The sequence below is a fragment of the Otolemur garnettii genome, unplaced genomic scaffold (assembly GCF_000181295.1).
Source record: "Otolemur garnettii isolate 467f Iridium unplaced genomic scaffold, OtoGar3 scaffold00010, whole genome shotgun sequence".
Lineage (NCBI taxonomy): Eukaryota > Metazoa > Chordata > Mammalia > Primates > Galagidae > Otolemur > Otolemur garnettii.
In genome coordinates this window covers 4,136,799-4,158,465 of record NW_003852405.1, presented here as the reverse complement: position 1 = coordinate 4,158,465, position 21,667 = coordinate 4,136,799, and the positions used below count along the sequence as shown (strand labels likewise).

At 39.7% G+C, this 21,667-nt stretch overlaps 1 protein-coding gene across 1 annotated transcript; it reads left to right on the top strand.

The window, feature by feature from the left end:
- Positions 1-15,643: 15,643 nt before the first annotated feature.
- Positions 15,644-18,047, top strand: PRMT6 (protein arginine methyltransferase 6). Its single transcript, XM_003784095.3, has one exon. It carries the CDS (start codon positions 15,727-15,729, stop codon positions 16,852-16,854), a length of 1,128 nt encoding a protein of 375 aa, XP_003784143.1. The 5' UTR covers positions 15,644-15,726; the 3' UTR covers positions 16,855-18,047.
- Positions 18,048-21,667: the final 3,620 nt, after the last annotated feature.

The window sequence follows — 21,667 nt, the reverse complement described above, 5'->3', positions numbered from 1 at the left end:
ATCAAGACAGTAGGTGATGAAAACAGAAAGGAAACATACAAAGAATGAACATCGATCAATTCCTCTTCATGTATGGTTCAAGGCCAACTACTAGAAGAGCATGCCACCTCAATTCCCCCTCTGTGGTCTCAAAGTGATGGCAGAGGCCAGGCTCTGTGTTTCACACCTGTAACCCCAGCACTCTGGGGAGCTGAGCTGGCAGAATCCACTGAGCCCAGAAGTTGGAGACCAGCCTGAGCAACAAAGTGAGACCCCCCATCCCTACACAAAGGACAAAGAACTTTAAAAACAAAAACTAGTGGTGTATGGTGGTGTGCACCTGTAGTCTCAGCTACTTGGGAGGCAGAGCCAGAAGGATCACTTGAACCAGGAGTTTGATGTTGCAGTGAGCTATGATGATGCCACAGCACTCTAGCCCAGACACTGAACTAGTCTCTGTTTCAAAAGAAAAAAAAAAAAGATGATAGGGACAAGTAGATGTCTCCCACTATAGCTCCTAACAAGAACTCTCCCATGATAACTTCATCAAAATCTGAGAGATCAAAGGAGTTCAGCCAAATGAACTAAAAATATAATTAAGGAGGAATGGAAGAATGAATGGAATTGGGAGTATTTTACCTTTACCAAAAGAAGAGATGGGTGAGAGAAAGAGGAGCTTTCTGTAGAATCAGTGTCAACAAGAACAAATATTAATTGATTGCCAACCAATTTAAACCTTGGGAATTATAGGGAATCAAATCAAAACAAAAGCCCTGGCTTCAGGAACTCAGGAGATAAGACATACACATTAAAATAAAGCTGGTGAACTGTCTGCTTAGGGGTGAACCCCACACAGACATGCATCACATGAAAGAATGATTTAAAGAAGGATTTGTCAATATTATAAATATTAAGGAATTTTATATAAAAATCTGGATTTTCAGCTTTTCTTCAAAACACCAGGACACAGGACTGCTGAGCATCTTGAGGAAGAAGTGTTTCAGGTACCCTGGGATAAATTTCACACAGAAAACAGAGGCAGTCTGAGAGGGATCAAGGAAAGCTGTGGCTGACAAAGCTTAGAGCAAGGTCAAGTCCAGTACTGAGGGATATCTTAGTCAACTTCAGCTGCCACAACAAAATACCACAGCCTGGGTGGCTTAAACACCAGAAATTTATTTTCTCAACAATTCCAGAGACCAGAAGTTTAAGATCAGGGTGCCAGCATAGGCAGGTTCTGGTGAGGGCTCCCCTTCTGTCTTGCAGACTGCCACCTGCTCACTCTGTCCTCACGAGTGTAGAGAGAGTGGGACTTCTCCCTGCCTTTTCTTATAAGGCCTCTATCCCTTCATGAGGGTACCCACCTTCTTGACTTACTCTAATGATAATTAATTCCCAAAGGGCCCAGCTCCCAGCAACATCAAATTTGGGGAGTCAATGCTTCAACATATGAATTGGGGGTACACATTCATGCCATCCCTGTATCCAACTTTCTGGATAACAAACATGCATATTAATGAAAGCCTTGTTGGAAGAAATATGACTTTTCAATTATACCATTCTTCCACATTTTCAATTCAATAGATTTAATAATCTTTCTCTACTCCAAATTTCAGCCTTTACTTCACAAATCTTACCCTCCCAAAATATTATCAACATTATTTTGTGCCCCTTCTTACTCCTGTTCATCCCTCCTGGAGAAGATAATGTATATTCCATTCCACACATTATATTCATAAAGCCATGAGGTCAATTTCACAAACTACATAATAAAACTACTCTTTATAATTTATATTTGCCTTTCATAGAAAATGATATTTTAGTGAGCAAGGATTTAGAATCTGGTCAATAATAAAATCAGTTAATTAAGCGATTTAGTGATGTTATAAAGAGTCAAATGAGGTCACATGTATTACTTCAGAATTAATTGCCCATTCGTATTCTTTAACAATAAGAAAGCAATTCACTTATTTTTCAAAAGCAGTTTTAAACATGCTGCTAAAAAATCTGCTTTTGCCCATGAAAGTCACTATATTTACATCTCTATTATTCTTCATTCCGGCTCCCTGTTTGTTTTTTTTTCTTAAAGCAGGTGGCTTGCATTTCATAATTAGTAAAACGCTAAAATAGATCATCAAAATGCAGGTTTGTCAAGCTCCTAAAAGAATAAATTTATATCAAAATACAGACAAATCCATACTGGTGATAGAGCTGTTAAAATCATCTCCTATGGATCAGGGGCTCTCTTAGCACTTCACACCACCCAGTATTCCCTTTACAGCTCCTCAATGTCAGAGTTTTAACACCAATCAGCAGAAGAATGACCTTGTCTTTATTATGTAGTTTGATAACAATGTTAGCCTCAAAACCTACATAACCTAGCTACAGATTTCCAGCCACATATTAGTCACAGCTCCACTACTTACTACCTTTTTGCCCATTTAAGCTTTCCAAAATTCAATTCCCTACTATGCAAAAGTGATACAAGAATAATGCTTCTTACCTAGAATTATTATAAATTAAGTTCTCAGTACAGTATCCTCCATAAAGGAGGCCTTTAGATGCAGGCACAAGAGCCAAACTGAATAGGTGAGTTTATTTTCTCTCCTTCCTGAAAGCATACCATATTAGAATTATGTTGTTTTGGTTTGCTTTGCTTAGTTTTGTTTTTAAGTCACAAAGCACAAAGACAAAGAGAATAGAAGAGTAGGAAGAACAACAAAAGTTTGGAAACCGAAATCTAAATGACTAACAGCAGGTCCAGGAAACCAAAATGCCAAGCAGGCAGTGGGGGAAGCAGGAAACAACTCTATCTATTTCACAGCACATAACTGCTCTCCTCTGGAAGTGCAGGTGAAAATGAGGCCAAAATAAGAAGATTGGTGAAAAGTCTTTTTAAGAACCAGTTATGTCACCATTATGTGATATTGTCCAATGAGCCAGGTGACTTCTCCAGTGAGCATTTATGTCGCGGATGTTAAGAACTCTGCCTTCTTACCCCTTCTTACACTGTAAAGCGGCTGAAAGCCAAGCCTTTAACCCTTCTGATAAGAGACTGGAAGAGTTTTCTCAGAAGAATCTGAGCTCTATCTTGCAAAATAAGGATTCAACCAAACAAAAATAGAAAGGCTTATCAGAAAAAAAACAAACTGGCCAGGCCCAGTGGCTCACATCTGTAATCCTGGCACTCGGGGAAGCTGTGGTGGGAAGATCACTTGCAGCCAGAAGTTAGAGACCAGGCTGAGCAAGAACCCCCATCTCTACTAAAAATAGAAAACCTAGCTGAATATTGTGGTGGGCAACTGTAGTCACAGCTACTCAGGAGGCTGAGGCAGGAGGATGGCTTGAACCTAGGAATATGAGGTTGCTGTGATCTCGGCTGACACCACAGCACTGTACCCAGGGTGGCAGAGTGAGACTCTAAGAAAGAAAGAAGAAGAAACATAAACTATGCAGGGAGAAGAATTTTTCAAAATATTAAGGCCCTTGAAAATATAATAAAGGATACTGCATCTATGAAAGAGAGAGAAGAATACTATTTAAACAAAGAGTAAAGAAGAGCTCCCTGGTCTCCATTCTGGGCACTGACACGCTAAGTGGAGTTAGTTGGCCCTGGTAGGATTTCCCAAATCAGCAAAGACCGCAGAGTGTTTTCCAGCTCTGACGCCCCACGTTCACTTCCTTTCTTCACATTCATCCTTCGTGACTCCCTTTTTGATTTGGGTGTCCCTTATGTGTAACCAACATAGCCAACACAAATAAAATATGCCATAAATTTTTGTGTTTACTTGTCCCATACAGAGTATGGTGTTTTTCCAGGACAAGGACTAGGTATCACCACACAGGGTTCAGTGTCCAGCACATTAGTAGGTGCTCAGTAAATGTTTGTTTAATGAATAAGCGGAATGGGTAAGTGAAATGCTGTCACACCAGTTGGTTGTGTCACCAGGACTGATAATCTCAAAAGTTCTTTATCAGCTCTGCTGAACTCAGCTATGCCATATCTGGAAGGCAAAAAAAAAAAGGAAAGAAAAATGGGGGGGGTAGAGAAAGAAGCGGAAGGATAGGATACCACCGTCGGTTTAAAAAAAAAAAGCCAATTTGAACAAGTATTATCTAATTATACACAGCAAAAATAACTCTGTGGAATATTTATAAAATTCTGCTTCCAATTGCAAAGGCAAATTCTATTACTGTAGTGGAACTCTAAATTTCCATTTGTAAATTTAACTTTTTAAAGTGGTCATATTAAAATTGTCTTCTTTTTGGTTCTGTATTTTCTCAAGTTTCTACAGTGCACAGGTATTGCTCAGGTAATAAATATTCATTGTGTATGCATAAAATATGTAAAATAACAAATTCAAATAAACGTTGGAATATACCTTTTTTTAATCCCTACCTCTTTATGAAATGTAATTTGAATCAATAATGGGTTCTCAACCTTGTTCATGCATCATAATCACGGGTGGAGCTTGTTGAAAAATACAGTTGTCCTGGTTCATCTATAGAATGAAAATCTATGGGAGAGAGACCCAGACATGCGTATTTCCAATAAGCTACACCGGTGATTCTGATGTCCAGGCGAGTCTGATAGTCATCCTTTAGAGAACACGAGACTTATTATATGTCCACCATCTTAATTTGAGAACCAGGACTCCACCCAGTAATTCCATCCAGTGCCTTCCTTCACAACTGGTAAGTAGAAAGGTAATCAGTCGGGTAAGAAGAGAGGTGGAAAATACATAAAGAATAAGATTTCTTAGGGTGAGTACTGGACACGGTTTAATAATCCAGATCCAAAGTATCTATTAAAAGAAGACAATGGGTCAAATAGGACTCACCGGGCTTAGTTCACGTTTCTCTTGCCTTTCTGTATTTCTAACTGCTAAGGAGTAATTTCTTAGGGGATTACCTCCATGAAAACCCACCCTCTCGTTCTTTTGCCAGAAATTCTCTCCAAAGCATATAAAAGCTTATTTCAGTTCTAAAGAAGCTAGTTAATCAAATGGGTATACAAGTTCACTTGCGTGGTCCTCTGCTAAGAGTTGAAGCTGAAATAGGACTCGCAGCACATGCATTTGAGTTATGAACGATGTCTTCTCCCCATTTATCTTCCTTTATTCCTAGACTCAAATGCTGAAATTCTGCCACTTTATTGTTATTCACCATATTGCATTTGAATAGCATCACTATCATATTAATGTAATGGATCATCTCTGTAATTGAGCATGAATACTATCACTTTGTACCCTTCCAGAGTTATTAATTTCAGTGTATTCGTTGTATTTTTTAATGTAGCTGCATAGTAAATAATGCAACACAAAGAGGCTTTAACCTATTCCCAAAGCTTACAACAAGGATATAAAGCCTGTGGTATATTAACTTAAAAAATAGATTAATCTTATCTGATAAAAAGATAAAAGATAGTTCTGTCAGGAAGGACAACCACGCTTGAGGCTGTAAACGATACTTCAGAATATAAAGAGAAGTGTGGAAGCCTGCGTTAATTTTGTTTTCTGTCCTTACAAAGTCTTCAACTCGATGTATGTTAAAAATAAAATAAAATAAAATAAAATCTCCCAAAATAGAGTCAGTCATCCAGGTATTTTCCCTCATATTGGCTACACTAATGAAACATAAGCCCAACAATAAAAACAATAATTATAATGTAATTTATAGAACCTTTACAAAAGGTTTCATAAGCACAAAACTTAAAATTGACTGAATTCTTATTACACTATCCAATAACATCCTAAGAATACAGATTAAACTGAGTAGAGGGTGGCACCTGTGGCTCAGTGAGTAGGAGGCTGTTCCCATATACCAAGGGTGGCAGGTTCATACCCAGCCCCGGCCAAACTACAACAAAAAATAACCAGGTGTTGTGGAGGGCGCCTGTAGCCCCAGCTACTCGGGAGGGAGAGAATAGCCTAAGCCCAAGAGTTTGAGGTTGCTGTGAGATGTGATGCCATGGTACTCTACCCAGGGCAACAAAGTAAGACTCCTTCTCCAAAAAACAAAAAAGAAAACTGAGTAGAAAACATAGCAGTATTCATTCATCAGAAGACTAACACAGGTGTTCCACAAACCAGCAATGAAATTCGGCGCAAATTAACTATCTGCAGAGCTTTGTAGGAAAGATATTTCAATAACACAAAAATTATCAAGCTTTTTGAAAAAAACACACAGCATCATTTATAAACCATAAACAAACCTGGATTAAAGTACTGCCAAACGGATTATGAGTTCTTCGTCTCATGAGCTCCTTAGTGAACTGCTTCCTCCTCTTTTTCCCAAAGCCCAGCACAGTGCCAGGTATACAGCAGGAACTTAACAACCTTCTTTCTTTTATTTTTTTTCCACACAGAGTCTCACTATATCACCCTCGGTAGAGTGCTCTGGCATCACAGCTCACAGCAACCTCAAACTCTTGTGCTTAAGCCATTCTCTTGCCTCCACCTCCCAAGTAGCTGTGACTAGAGGCGCCCGCCACAACGCCCAGCTATTTTTTGGTGGCCGTTGTCATTGTTGTTTAGCTGGCCCAGGCCAGGTTTGAACCCAACAGCCTTGGTGCATGTGGCCAGTGCCAAGCCATAACAACTTTAAAGAAATAAACCAGCTAAGACTCTTAAATACTGTCTACTATAGCAGAGCTAATGTTTCCCACACTACACCCTTCTGAGTAAAACACAGAGATTTTTTAAAAAGCATAATGTCTGAAGAGTTTTTTCCTTTGGTGCCTTGAGCAGCTGCAAGACAGAGAGGGAAGAAGTGAGAAGCTCAGCCACCTTGTCTACTCGAAGCCAGGTATAGCACAGTGCAAGAGGCGGAGGAATAAATATCTTACAGCAGTGAAAATGAAGAGACTATTATCATAGCCAACTACACAGATTAATTTCAGCACTGGAAAGCATCTTGACCGAACACAAGTCACTTTGCCTTTTTCCCTATTTTCTGATCTCCATAATGAGACCAGTAATAATACCTACCACATAGGTTTTGTGAAGATTTACTTGTCTCTTGCTTGTAGAAAGCATTGAATGAATGTTAACCATCATCAAAATTATTAATATTATGATTACATGTAGAGTGTTCACCAGACATGATGAAGAGATTGGTTCCTGCCTATAAAGAGTTTACAATCCAGTAGAAAAGATAAATAAAAGATGGACATAGCTGCTCTGTGCCTTGGTTTCCCCATTTGTGAAAATGGAAACAATACCTACTTCAGAAATTGTGAGAATTAGAGATTATTCTCTAAAATATAAACTCCAAAAAGAAATAAAATAAAATAAAATATAAATTCCATAAAAAGAGAAATTTTTGTTTCGTCTACTCTCTATGCTTTTGGAGCCTACAGAGTATCAAGTGTTCTGTAAACATTTGTTGAATGACTAAATGAATGAAGAAAGCACATAAGACATGTAGCTAGCACATAAAGAACACACAAATTCTAGCTACCCTTTGATAGTTGAGATATACTATGGTAAGAAAACCAAGTTATTTATATGAAGTAGAAAGTATTAAAACTTAAAAGAACTGTAAAAATGCCCCCGTAACATTATGAAATGCCTGGCATCAGTGATTATTTTCATCTAAGAGAAACTGTGCAACAAAAACATAGTTAAATCAATTACAGCATATTCGTAATTTAAAATAAAGAGCTCAAAGTGACCAAAAAAGCTGCCATGTATGTCACATGAATGAATCTCACAACCAAAAGAGGCACTTGTGAGTGCTGGTGCGACTGTGGCAGCATGGCCCTCCCACAGAGGCCATGGTGCAGGCCGGGTACATGGACGAGAGCCCTAACGGCCCCAGGTGGCCCGGGGGTGGGGGGGGACCTGCAGCAGCTGCGGCACCTCTGGGTGCTCTACTGGAAGCTGGGTGCTGTCAAATGTTAGAATAATCCAGAATTAGAAAATATTCAAACGGAGAGAAACCACTCCCTGATGGACATAACCATAACCAAAGGTAAACTACTCAACTGTGAAGAAAAGGCTGAGATGCTTTGTAGGGAGCCAGTCTCCCCACAACTCTTGAGTGTCCCCAATGCTTGGTGGAGAATAGGGAAGGAGGAAAATGAAGACAACAGAAATAGAGTTTCTATAGTAGGCCTGGGAGGTGAATGCCCTTCACGGGAGAGACAATGAAGACCACTCCAGATACACTCACCTTTTATTATTTCTCTGGATTAGTTAATGGGTGTTTGCAGCAACAACATATATCATCTCTGCTGTTTCTCCCGCCCTAATTCTGGATTACCCATCCAATAAGCTGAGTAAAGCTTTCATCTCAAATACACATAAAAATTTCATCTCCTCACGCACAGCTCCTCAGATGCCACCACACCTGCTTTGTACGAAGGTATCATAGTAGATAACACAGCTAACAAGACAGAAGACTTTCTCCTCCCCAAATCACAACTTGCAGTGGAGAAAGGTGTGAGGGTAGAGCTCACCTCAGGGGCACTCTCTGAGTTGCTTGAGCCACTTCCTTGTTCAGAATAAAAGAACCACCTTTATTTGTGCTTGTGCCTTATATTCAGGTATATGTGGCATTCTGTCTGGTTCCAACCACCCTGTTTAGACTCTGTATGATTGCATATGTTTATAATTAATTGATATATCATCTATGTTAGTATTGTTTTGTTGTGAGATTTCTAGGTTATTTTGAAATCTAGCTTTTGAATTTTAATGAGAAGTGGTACATTATTTTTCTCCTTGACAATTCTGAGGTACAGTTATGCCTAGTTTGTAGTCTTAGAAAAATCCAAAGTTACCTTTATGTTTTACAAGGGCAAATTGGTTCCTGAGGATTTTTATCACCTCTACACTGGTCGGGGGGTCTGTTTCCCACTGCACAGAGGAAACTCAAGCCTTAGATGTTTGAGTAAACCCATCTGAACTGAGGATTAAAATGTACACAGGAAGGTGGTAATGACACAGATACTCCAGGGCTGGCTTCTGTCAAGTGTTGCTAGAGTTCAATAATCAAAATGTGAGCTGATATACTGATTTGGGGGTGGTTAGAGATTCATTTCTAAATGGTCATTATAAACAGAACTTGTTCATTTTTAAAGATGAAACTTTTATTAAAAAGAGACTGTCACTCTTAAAAAAATTAAAAACAAAATAGTAAACAAAAGGGTACACACACGTATGATTCCATGTCTATGAAGTTCCAGCCAGGTCACTGAACCTGTTATGGTATTATTAGGATATTCACCTTTGGGAAAGAGGAAAAGGAAATTATTGGAAGAACATAGGAAAGACTCTAATTTTAGTCATGTTTTATGTCTCAACTGAGGCAGTGGCTCTACAATGATAAATCATTCTTTGTGTATATTTGTATTAATCAGCTTTGTTTGTTGCTGTAATCCCAATATCTCAGTCAGTGCTCTCAACATAAGATTTATGTTTCTTGCTTTCATTACATGAGCGCTCCAGCCTACTATATTCTCCTGGATTCTTTTGGGCTCAGCTCAGCTTTGCTTTGTTCCAGCAATCTTCTCTTCTGAGATCCAGGCTAGAAAAGTAGCTGCTATTTGGGGCATGTTTTTCACAAGGCAGAGTTGAGAAACCCAAGGATGACAGAGGCAAACTCTAGAGCTAGTTGCATTAAAATTTTCTGCTCCAATGTGGTGCACAGCTTGTTCAAACCTTTATTTTTTTATCTACTTGATCCAGTCATCATCACATGCCATAAGCCACACTTATATTCTTCTGAGACATAAATTTATTATATGTGCAGATATTTTGAGTTTATCAAACTTTGGGGGGGAGCACACCCTTGGTCTCTCTATCCTGAGTCCTTTTCTTTAGCTGAAAATAAGATTTGACAGACTTAAGTGAGGTCCAAATTAGTTGATTTTTAGTTAATCGAAGGGGAGATTATCCCTCAGTGGGCGCAGGGAGGGGATGCTGACCTGGACAAAGGTCCTTGAAATCAGAAACCTTCTCCTGGCTGTTTTGAGAGAAAGCCTGAGAGAGGGACCATGTGGCAAAGAATCCCCAGCAGCCTCTAGAACTGAGTAGCCCCCACCTCACAATCAAGAAGAAAGTAAGAACCTCAGTACCACTACTGCAGAGAACTGAATGCTTCCAGCAATCACGTGAGCTTGGAAAGGAACCCCAAACACTAGAGAGGAAGGCTGCCAGCTCAACTTGATTGGGCCCTGCAGAGGACATATCTAATTCACGCCTGGACTTCTGCAAAGCCCCATCTCTAGGAATTCTAATTCAATGGGTCTTCGGTTGGGGCCATAATTTTGTAATTCAAACAATTTCTCAAGTGAGGCTGATGCTGTTGGTCTAGAGACTACACTTTGAGAACCACTGGTCTACAATGACTACAATTACTTCTATGCACTTGAAAGGCCACAGCAGCCAACTAGTATTATAAGAGAACATATTTATCTTACTGAAGCAAATAATTGGCTTTCTTTTCACATTAAGGATGTTCAGAAAAGAAAGAAAGAGAAGTTCTTATTAAATAATATTCATTAGGCTCAATACTTGATTTGCATTAAGCTACCTGATTCAGGTGAGCAAGTGCTTATTTCCATGAACACACTAACACATTACTTTTTCCCACGTTATAATTTGCATTTTGGTTTTTCTATACTATTATTTTATTATAGTGACCTGGTTTATAGTAGAAATTGTTAAAATGACATATTTTATATTCTAAGAGGTCTCAAAAAACATAAACTGAGTTGACAATCATGCATAAAGTATATAATATTCTATAGTCACTACCTAAACTATTCAGTACAAACATTCTTTAAAAGAATTAGACCCACTCATAATAATATCATCAGGGAGCTATAAATTTGCCATGCATCTGTTTTAGTATTAGATCTAAATGCTGGGCTGATACACCACAGATGTAAAAGACAGTATACGCATCATGAGGGTAACATATACCAAAGCTTTTTTATGTGTAATGTCCTAATTTGTTCATATACAAAAAATCACCCCCTTTTTGTCTTTATTTTCTATAATTTTTTTTTAGACAGAAGTGCCTCTTTCCATCATGCAGCTTCCAAGTAACTGCAGAATGGTGAGAACTACAGCATTTAATGAATATTCATATCAAAGAGATATTTATAACATTTTTCATGTCATTGCTCCTTTACCCTTCCCCAACATACACTTTGAGAATTACAATGAATTCTAGAAATCCTGAAGGAACTATCTTCAATCCTTATACTGAGCTTTCAAATACATGTTTAAACAACAGATCTTGAAAGGAAATTAGAAATAAGTATTTATAGGAGGAGATCACATCAGCACGTCCAAGATAAAATAATACAGAAAAAAGAGCTGAGATTTTAAAAGTGGTATAATCATTTGCTGGAATAATAGGTAACATGGCATTTATACAAAACGATAAACTCCTCCAGGATAAGGATGTTGGTCTTTCTGTTATTATAGTCCTTGTTTTTAGAATAACATGTAGCGCAGAGAAGTCCAAAATGTTTATTGAATAAATGAATGCCTGTGATACAGAAAATGGATTATAATTCTCCCAGTTATCCAATAATCAGGATTAATAATCTGGAGTAGGGAAATGGTTCAAATTCCAGCACAACATATAAACTTTGTACTATAAAGTAGAAAATACTAGGTCTTGATGTTCCAGTGTCCACAATCTGGCCCTAGAAAGCCAGATATAAATAGCTCTGATTACAATGGGATAGATGAAAAAGAGTTATACATAAGTATTAAAAGACCACAGACTGGTCTAAAAAGCTACAAAGGAATAACTTTTGAGAATTATCTACAAAGACGAATGAGAGGACAAAATGGTACAGGCACCTAAAGCAAAGGAACAGAAGTGGCAAAGTTCACAGTATTTTTGGAGAAAAGTAAACTGTAGATTTCAAACTTTTTAACCATAACCTGAAGTAAGAAATATACATAGAAGCCAGATGCAGTGGCTCATGCCTGTAATCACACTCTGGGAGGCCAAGGCAGGTGGATTGCTTGAGCTTAGGAGTTCCAGACCAGCCTGAACAAGAGCAAGAGCCTGTCTATAAAAATAGCTGGGCATTGTGGAAGGCACCTATAGTCCCAAAAACTTGGGAGGCTGAGGCAAGAGGGTCACTGGAGCCCAAGAGTTTGAGGTTACTGTGAGCTATGATACCATAGCACTCCACTGAGGGTAAGGTTGACAAAGTGAGACTGTCTCGAAAAAAAAAAAAAAGAAAAGAAATATACATACAGCACACTTGACTGAAGTAAGCTTTATGAAACAATACCTACCTTTAATCATTGAATGTATTTAAGATTTTTTGATCTATTTAATCTTGTTTAGTACTGGTCAAGATGTACTAAATTCAACTGAAGATCATTTGTTTGATCATTTGTTTGATCATTGAGTTTGAGCATTGGAGAGATGTGGTAAGCAGATCACTGGGATGGAAATGCAATGAATGCCCCACCAGCAGGGCTCCAGCTCTTCTCCCATTGGGTGTTTTGCTGCTGAGCTGCAATGCTCAGGGAAGGACTGGGACTTAGGTCCTATTCCTACTAGTCCTACTTAATAGCAATTCAGTGTAATAGAAAAGATCAGTAAAAAACTCCCTTTCTGTAACAAGCCAAAGTGCAGAAAGGCAAAGTGCTTGTGTGTAAGCTTTTTCTCCTCTGCACTGGGTATAATACTGGGCGCTTACCATTATTCTATCTAGAACAGTGGTTCTCAACCTTCCTAATGCCGCGACGCTTTAATATAGTTCCTCATGTTGTGGTGACCCCCAACCATAAAATTATTTTCCTTGCTACAACATGAGGAACTGTATTAAAGGGTCGCAGCACTAGGAAGGCTGAGAACCACTAATCTAGAAGGTTAAAAGCATTTAAAAATGAAACTATTCTCATTTCTGGGAGCATTCTATATTCAATCTATATCTGGATTTATCTCAGAGTTTATCAGAGTTACATTGTCACACTGAAGTAAAAGGGCAAAACGCTCTCTGATTCTTCTTCTGTGCATAACAATTTGTGCATCCACAGTAATCTCTATTTAAGACTATTTATTGAGCACTTTCTATGCACCAGGTTCTATTCTAGTGCTGACAACTATAATAGTGGGGAAACAAAAATTCAAGTCTCCTACAGTTTATATTGCACAAAAAACAAGTTAACTAAATACATACAGATAATAATAAAGCCTAGGAAGGAAAATAGTGTCTTGGGTTAAAAAATATTATCTAAAGTAGCCAGAGAAGGCCTTTCTCAGGAGGTACAATCTACTTCGAGACAGAGGGATTAGAAGAAGCCGTTAAAGTGACGTGCTAAGGAGAAAAGCAAAAGTGAAGACATGACATGGGAAAGAAATATAATACTGGAAGATCAGTATTTATTTATCCTCCCACCTTAGTCCCCCAAGTCACTGGGATCACAGGCATGAGCCACAGCACTCTGCTGAAGGCCAGTATACCTTGACCCCAATGAGGAGTTGAAAAGAATGGTATGAGATTAGATGGGAAATTATCTGAAGTTACTGCATTGTTAAGTAACTGGACTGGGAAGTTATGAGAGAATGATATGATCCAATTTGAGTCTTTAAAGGCTTATTCTTTCAGCTATGTGGAGAGGTGATCAGACAGGGGTGTGATTAGAAGCTGGAGAGCCCTTAAGAGAATAATTGCAAGGCAAGTAAAGATGAAAGGTTAAACCAGAGTTTTGACAATGATGATGGAGAAAAGCAGATAAATTCACCATCTATTTTGAAGGGAGAACCGGCAAAACTTATATTCAGAATTTCCTTACAAGAGATAACAAGGAAGCAAATCAGAACGTGGGTTGAGTGAATGTATTTTAAATGAAGGGATGACATTTTGAGGAATAAAAAATGGAAGAAATATATACTAACTGACAGCCTAAAAGTAAGGTACTAAAGCAGTCACATTTATAACTTTAATCCCATGCTGTATTACAGGCCTCAGTTTTCTTAAAACACGGTATTAAGCCAAAGCACAGAGAGAGAACTGCCTTAAGGATTTTTAGCCGGAAGTGGTTGAACCTAGGCCACTGAAAAAAATATAATGCACATAATGAAAATAGTAAAGCAAGATTTAACGAAGATTATTTTAGTGAGAAACAGTAGTTCTCACCCTGGCTGCACATTACAATTCCCTGTGGACCTTTTAAAAATTAGATGCCCAGTTTCCATGGGAGTAATTCTGATTTAATTGGCCTGAGATAGACCCAGGCATAGGTATTTTTTAAAAGCTCCTTAGAGGATTCTAATGAGCAGCCAGGATTGAAAGTCTTGAGTTAGAAGTAGAGTAGAGCTGAGGATACCACATCAATAAACCTATTCCATTAATAAAAGATTAATAGAATGGGGTGAAGGAACTTTTCTCCCAGACAAGAATGGGAGAAAATGGATGTAGTTCAAGACCATAAAAAATTAACATTTTTCCTCTGCATCATCTTTTTTTCTAAAGTGGTAGAAAAGGGCGTTCTCATCTTACTTGTTAAGAATATAGATACTCATATGGATATCACACATATTTCAAAATACATTTTCTTTCCATTATCAACAAAAAGAGAAGAGATTAAATCAGCTCATGGTTGACTATAAGAAAAATAGAAGAGCGTATCAGTCTTGCCCAAACAAGGAAACAGAGGAAAAAATAAGTTGCTGTGAAAAAGTGATCAAAAAGATTAAGGACTCTGTTAATTCTCAGAGAAAAAAACTATACTTGGTTACCATAGTATACCTAGCAATGAGTCTGTATCACACCACTACTGCTTTTTAGTAGCTCTTTAGCCTTCTAGGATTTAACTCATGAAAGAGCCAGAGAATTATTCTGATAATTCTGAATGTAAGGAACTAGAAACAAGTAACTATTGTCCTGAAATAGAAATGAGAAACACCGAAAACATACCAGTAATTCTTCCCCGACTGCAATGAAGAGTCTTTGTTGCTGATAGGTGAATGAGGAGGTGATGCCAGGGAACTTCAATTACTTGCCCTGAATCATTTAAGTAATTAGTGTTCACATTATCCAGGCATCATGGCTCACCCTGTAGTCCCAGAACATTGTGAAGCCTAGACGGGACGATTGCTTCAGCCCATGAGGCTGCAGTTGGCTGTAACTGCGCCACTACACTCCAAACTGGGCAACATAGCTAGACCCTGTCTAAAAAAAAACACACAAAACAAAAATATTAATGGTCACGTTGGAATAAGTATCCAGGTTCCACATTGTTAGGTTATTTTGTTCCATTTACACCTTCCTTATACTCTAATTTCTGTAACTCTAAATAAAGAAAATAGAAATGTGCAGTGCAATGTCTAAATCGCCAAGTCTGGGGAGCTTTAACTGTTGCACCGTGCAGGGAAGGCCTCCATCCTAACTCGGTGGCTTAAACCCGGCGAGTTCAGCAGAGTAGACTAAAGTGGATTTTTAGTTTTAAGTAGGCGGGTCTGCTTCAGAAAATGAGTGAAAGCAAAGGAAATCTGAGGAGCTTAGGTAAAAATGAGAGAATCGCAGAACACGCGAGTGGTGAATGGGAAATGGGACGGCTACACACCACAGGAGCAGGAGGAGGACGGGAAGTGTCCGGCCGCCCTGGGGCTGCCCCGGCCCCGGCCCCGCGACCCCGCGACCCCGCGACCCCGCAGGAAGTGCGGAGCCGAAGCGCGCACTACAAGTCCCAGAAGCCCCTGTTTCCCGGAGCCCGCGCGGGGCCGCGCAACGCCCGCCGGGAGCCGGCCGCAGCCGCCAAGATGTCGCAGCCCAAGAAAAGAAAGGTTGAGTCGGGGGGCGGCGGCGAAGGAGGGGAGGGAAGTGAGGAGGAAGATGGCGGGGAGCAGGAGGCGGCCCTGCAGCGACCCCGGAGGACGAAACGGGAGCGGGACCAGTTGTACTACGAGTGCTACTCGGACGTTTCGGTCCACGAGGAGATGATCGCGGACCGCGTCCGCACCGATGCCTACCGCTTAGGCATCCTGCGGAACTGGGCGGCTCTGCGGGGCAAGACCGTGCTGGACGTGGGCGCGGGCACCGGCATTCTGAGCATCTTCTGTGCCCAGGCCGGGGCCCGGCGCGTGTACGCGGTGGAAGCCAGCGCCATCTGGCAACAGGCCCGGGAGGTGGTGCGGCTCAACGGGCTGGAAGACCGGGTGCACGTCCTGCCCGGGCCGGTGGAGACAGTGGAGTTGCCAGAGCAGGTGGACGCCATTGTGAGCGAGTGGATGGGCTACGGACTGCTGCACGAGTCCATGCTGAGCTCGGTGCTGCACGCGCGGACCAAGTGGCTGAAAGAGGGTGGTCTTCTCCTGCCAGCTTCCGCCGAGCTCTTCGTAGCCCCCATCAGCGACCAGATGCTGGAGTGGCGCCTAGGCTTCTGGAGCCAGGTGAAGCAGCACTATGGTGTGGACATGAGCTGCCTGGAGAGCTTCGCTACGCGCTGCCTCATGGGCCACTCGGAGATCGTGGTGCAGGGCCTGTCCGGCGAGGATGTGCTGGCCCGACCGCAACGCTTTGCTCAGCTTGATCTGGCCCGCGTGGGCTTGGAGCAGGAGCTGGTGGCCGGGGTGGGCGGGCGCTTCCGTTGCAGCAGCTACGGCTCGGCGCCCATGCATGGCTTTGCCGTCTGGTTCCAGGTAACCTTTCCTGGTGGAGAGTCGGAGAAACCCCTGGTGCTGTCCACTTCGCCTTTTCACCCGGCCACCCACTGGAAGCAGGCGCTCCTTTATCTGAACGAGCCGGTGCAAGTGGAGCAAGACACGGACATTTCAGGAGAGATCACGCTGCTGCCCTCCCGAGACAACCCGCGTCGCCTGCGCGTGCTGCTGCGCTATAAAGTGGGGGACCAGGAGGAAAAGACCAAAGACTTTGCCATGGAGGACTGAGCGTGACCTTTTCTCCCAGCTACCTCCCCAGATGGCCTAACCTGCGTGGGAGAGGGTAGGGAGGTCGGAGGAGAAAGGGAGATTCCCATGATGCAAGTAGGGGACAATATCTGTCGCCCTTTTCCCTCGTGGCTGGGGAGGGAAGAGTGATTTCAGTGTCTGTCTGAGCAGATTCTTCTGGCCGTGTTTATTTTAAAAAGTTGTCCTCTCAACAGCGGATACAGTGTGCTTCTTAATGGGCTTTTAAGCCTCAGAAGAATGTAGTACCAAGCACTTGTATTTCCAGTTATTTTGTTTTGTGGTAAAAATAAACACGAATGAAAATACCAGTTTTATGAAAGGTCCATGCACATTCCTGACAACGCACATGTTTTCTAAAGCTGAAGCTGGGAAGAAGGGTGAAATGTTCGTTTAGACTCAGTACATTTCCAGTATGACTCCTATCTCTGCAGAGCCAGGCTTTCTCAGTCTTTAAATCCCCTCTGTCCCTAGGTGCCTTCAGGCTCTGGTACTTCTTCCTCATTGTTTTCTAAATAAAATTTCTCCAGTTAATGAAAGGGAGGAGATGAGGAAGCAGTTTAAATAGCCAAGTTCTAATTACTTTTACTACTTTCAGAGGGTGCTGAAGTTGATGAACACGTAATCCATTAAATAAAATGGACTTTACATCATTGTACAACCTTAAGAAATAAAGATGGTACATTTTGGAGAAAAAGGCCTGAAAGACAGCAAAGTAGTAGGATTTTTTTCAATTCTTGTCTTAACTATTAAGATAACCCAGAAAATGTTCCATCTATATTCCATAATTTTGTGTCATTCCTCTGAGACAGTCTGGAAGAGGTTTTTGAACATCACCCAAGGACTTATTCATCACCATGGGTAAATTATTTAGGCTTACTAAATTCAGGAAAATATTTTCCCAGCTAGAAAAGTGCACTCATTTAAACTCACATGTATAGAGATCATGTGACTTGGCCCACTTACAAGGAGTGAAAGTTCCTTTTTTTAGGGGGTTGGTGGTTTGTTTTTTTTTTTTTCTTTTTTTGCTTTTTAGCTCAGCCAAGTGTGAAAGTTGTGAATTTGGGAAAATCACTTGCAATGAAGTGTGAGTCATGTTATCAAATTTATTTCTCTGATGTTTCCCTCATTCTTGTAACAAACAAAACATTGGCATTCTCACTTTTTATAGATGAATTCTTACGTATCATCTATGAGTGAATAATGTTTTTGCCTTTTTAAAATTGTTCTTAAAAAAAGAGTTACAGTTGAAGACAATTCAAACTATGACTAATGTATAGTTTTTGCATATTAGTAGCTTTTGTAGAAGAGAGGTATGAAAAACTGGGGCTTTGGGATTTTATATCTATAGCTGAATGTTTTGCCATTTTCATTGCATATTAAAGTATTTTAAGTATTATAACTAATTTGATCAAATTTAGTGTTAATACAAGATATTTCATTATGAAAGGAAACATATATAAAAAAAAATCATCAGCTTTGCCAGATAATTGAACAATAAGCCGTTACAGTTATAATTATTACCATTTTTTGTTGGGAATAGTTATTATATAAATGTCTTGGTTTAAACTAGAGGCCAAAAAAAATAGCTCCTTAATTTAGAGTTTTAGTGTGTGATTTTAAGTAGATTTCTGTGGTTTTGTTTGTTTTCTTAAAAACCTTCCATAACAATCCCTTTACTATACGGACAAATGAAAACATTCTTCCAGATTGTGTTTTTTATGTACAGTACAATCCCCATTATTGACCACCTTCCCACATTGTCCACCTGTATAAGTTGAGTTAATTTTCATAGACAGGACACATACCACATGTACTCAATGGAAGTTTCATATGTTGACCATCTTTGTATGTTGACCTCTTACAGTCCCTTAGCTGGTCAACTTACAGAGGTTCTACCATATTAAAGAGTAGAGTTCTCATTACAATGTAAGTACATGAAGATAGCTTCAGTTAATACTTGGGAAACTATAGACAGAAACGGTAGATAGTTCGTAATTAAGCAAAGTAAGTATCAAAATTTGTGTTACCCTTTCTCAAAATAAATAAATGATTTGTCAAAAAAAAAAAAATACAGCTATCGAGCCACTTAGTTAAGAGCTAGCATAGCATAATGGTTAAGGGCTTGGACTCTGGAACCAGACCACCCACATAGGAATCCAGGCTCTACCACTCTTGCCACTATAACCTTATTCAAAATACTTAACCTCTTTTTTTTTTTTCAAAACTCTCACATATAAAATGGAGATAACAATAGTATCTCCATATAACAATAGTGAGATACAAATTACACGTGACAACATAGTCTGATATACAGGGTGGCCATAAAGTTCATGTACAATTTAAAATTGCACATGAACTTAATAGCCACCCTGGGAATAACTTCTCAGTTTTGTAATTATAGAAAAGCCATGGAAACCTGTAGTATTTGGATGTATCCAAAATGTGCTATAGAATGAATATTCAACATTTTGGTATTTTTACAGGTATTGTTCAACAGTATCAGGAGCAATGTACTTGGGGACCAATTTATGACCCTGGACACCAGATGATCCAAAGGAAACCCAAGGCCTTCGGAGTGAAGACATTTCCAGAAGGAGGAACATGTAAGCTGTATCAGCATCCTGGCAGTGTCCGGTCTGTCAATGTGGACTCCTACTAACTGCTTGAGGCTTCTAGGACCACAGGAAGAAACTACTGGGCCCAAAAAGAGCTGCCTGCTTCCCTCAAACAGCTTACATTTATTTAGCACTGTAAAGTTTTCCAAATATTTTCCTTAATCCAGTGGACCAATGGATACTTTATAGAATATACAATGTAAAAGTCATTGTGATAAGCATTTAGGATACAAACCAATACAACACAGTGTCTGCCTTCAAATATATATATTCATAAGATAAACTACTCAGTAAAATAAACAGTAACAGGCTAAAGACCTGACTGAATGGTCTTATTGTCAGAAAGGGCAGGTAATTAACTTGAGAGTTGTAGACACATTAAGGGACTTGCCAAAAGTTATGGAGCTAATTCTTGGCCGCTGAATCTTAAACACAAGTCTTTTAGTTCCTAACCCTAAACAAAAATTCAAAAAACATTTGTTTTTATTTTTTTGAGACAAGGTCCCTGTCTCCCGAGCAGTGGTGTCAGCATAGGTCAACCTTAAACTCTTGGGCTCCAGCAATCCTGCCTCAGCCTTCCGAGTACCTAGGACTACAGGATGTATGCCACTATACCTAGCTAATTTTTACCTTTTTTGTGGTGATAAGGGTCTCACTGTTGCTCAAGCTGGTCTCAAACTCCTGGCCTAAAGTCATCTTCCACCTCACCCTCCCAAAGTGCTAAGATTATAGGTGTAAGTCCAGCTAAATCTTGCATCTTTTAATTAAAAACAGAAAAGTCCTTACTTTCTAAATGGATGACAATGCCATTTATAGTTTGATGAATGAAGGAAATGGAAAAGTCCTCAGCCTAAAGGAGTTTAATTGGAGATCTGTCTCCTAGGCCTCAAAAAAACCACTTGAAGTATATAAGATTTCAAGGTTGGCAAATACTAGGCACTCGTTGAAACTCCCCTTGTACCCATTTCCCTGACAGAGCTAGTTAGATGTGGACTCCTTCTGAGGCCCCCCCAAAATGAATCCTCTACAAAGTAGCAAAGGTAAATGCTGTTCTTGGTGCTGGAGAGCAGAGAGGCATCTGATGAGCTAAAACTGGGCAAAAGGAGTTCAAAAAAGGTGAATGTGAAAGACACCTTCAGCAAATAGACCGCCTCTGGCCAGCCCTGTTAGTGTCCAAACACTTCTCATTACCCAGTGCTGAGTGAGGGAAGATGAGTCGTAGGAAGCAGGTAGAGACCCACGTTAAGCCCCCTCCTCCCACATGTGCATTTTTATATGTTTATTCAATGATTTAATAAATACCAACTATAAAACATTTAAGTTCTATGATAAGCCAATTCTACCTTCAAGGAACTATAGAGTAGGAGTAATAAAACTACCTTTATCCATAATCTGCATATATTCTTTAGCCTAGAAAGACTTCATTCCAACTAAATCTTACCTCTATTGAAGCAGAATAGAGAAGCTAGCCCTCTTATCCTTAGTAACTTCCTCCAACTATAAAAATATTACTTATCATCACATAGATGATAAATTCTTCAGAAAAATGTTCTCTGGTATTATTTCCAAAAATAAGTCCATGTCCTCTAAATTACTGTTTTGTCTCAGCTAATGGACATGATATATTGGATAGATGACCCTTCTCACATTGGCTACCAGAGAGCTGAGCCAAATTTATGCTGCACTTGTGCTTTTTTTAGCTTTACATCTGGCTCCACTTCCATACTCCAGTTTTTTCCTTGATTTATTAATGTATTTCTCTCATTTATAATCAGTATTACATGTTTTGTTGGAATTTATGCAACCTTGTTCTCTTGTAATTTTTTTTTTTTTTTTTTTTTGGCATGAAAATATTTTCCTACTTTCTGGAATATGTGTGGAAGCTTTGAGGGCAAGGAGTTTAGAGAAAGGGCCAGAGGGCTCTAAAATATGTCCCCTTTATTTCCTCCAAAAGTTGCTGTCTCAAATTGTTTACCTGGATGGATAGTTTAGTTTGATCCCATCCTTTTAGTCAACTTTTCAACAATTTGCACTTTATAGAATCAAGATTTCTGACTGTGTGAAAAAAGAGCCATAGACAATTTAAGGAAAACTTCAATGTTATGTAGCTCTTTCTAAGCCTAAAAAGGCCCTGATTAAATCTTACATACACAAACAATAAAGGAAAGTTGTAGACT

Excerpts from the sequence above, each read along its gene's own strand:
- PRMT6 (XM_003784095.3), top strand. The coding sequence starts at position 15,727 with ATGTCGCAGCCCAAGAAAAGAAAGGTTGAGTCGGGGGGCGGCGGCGAA.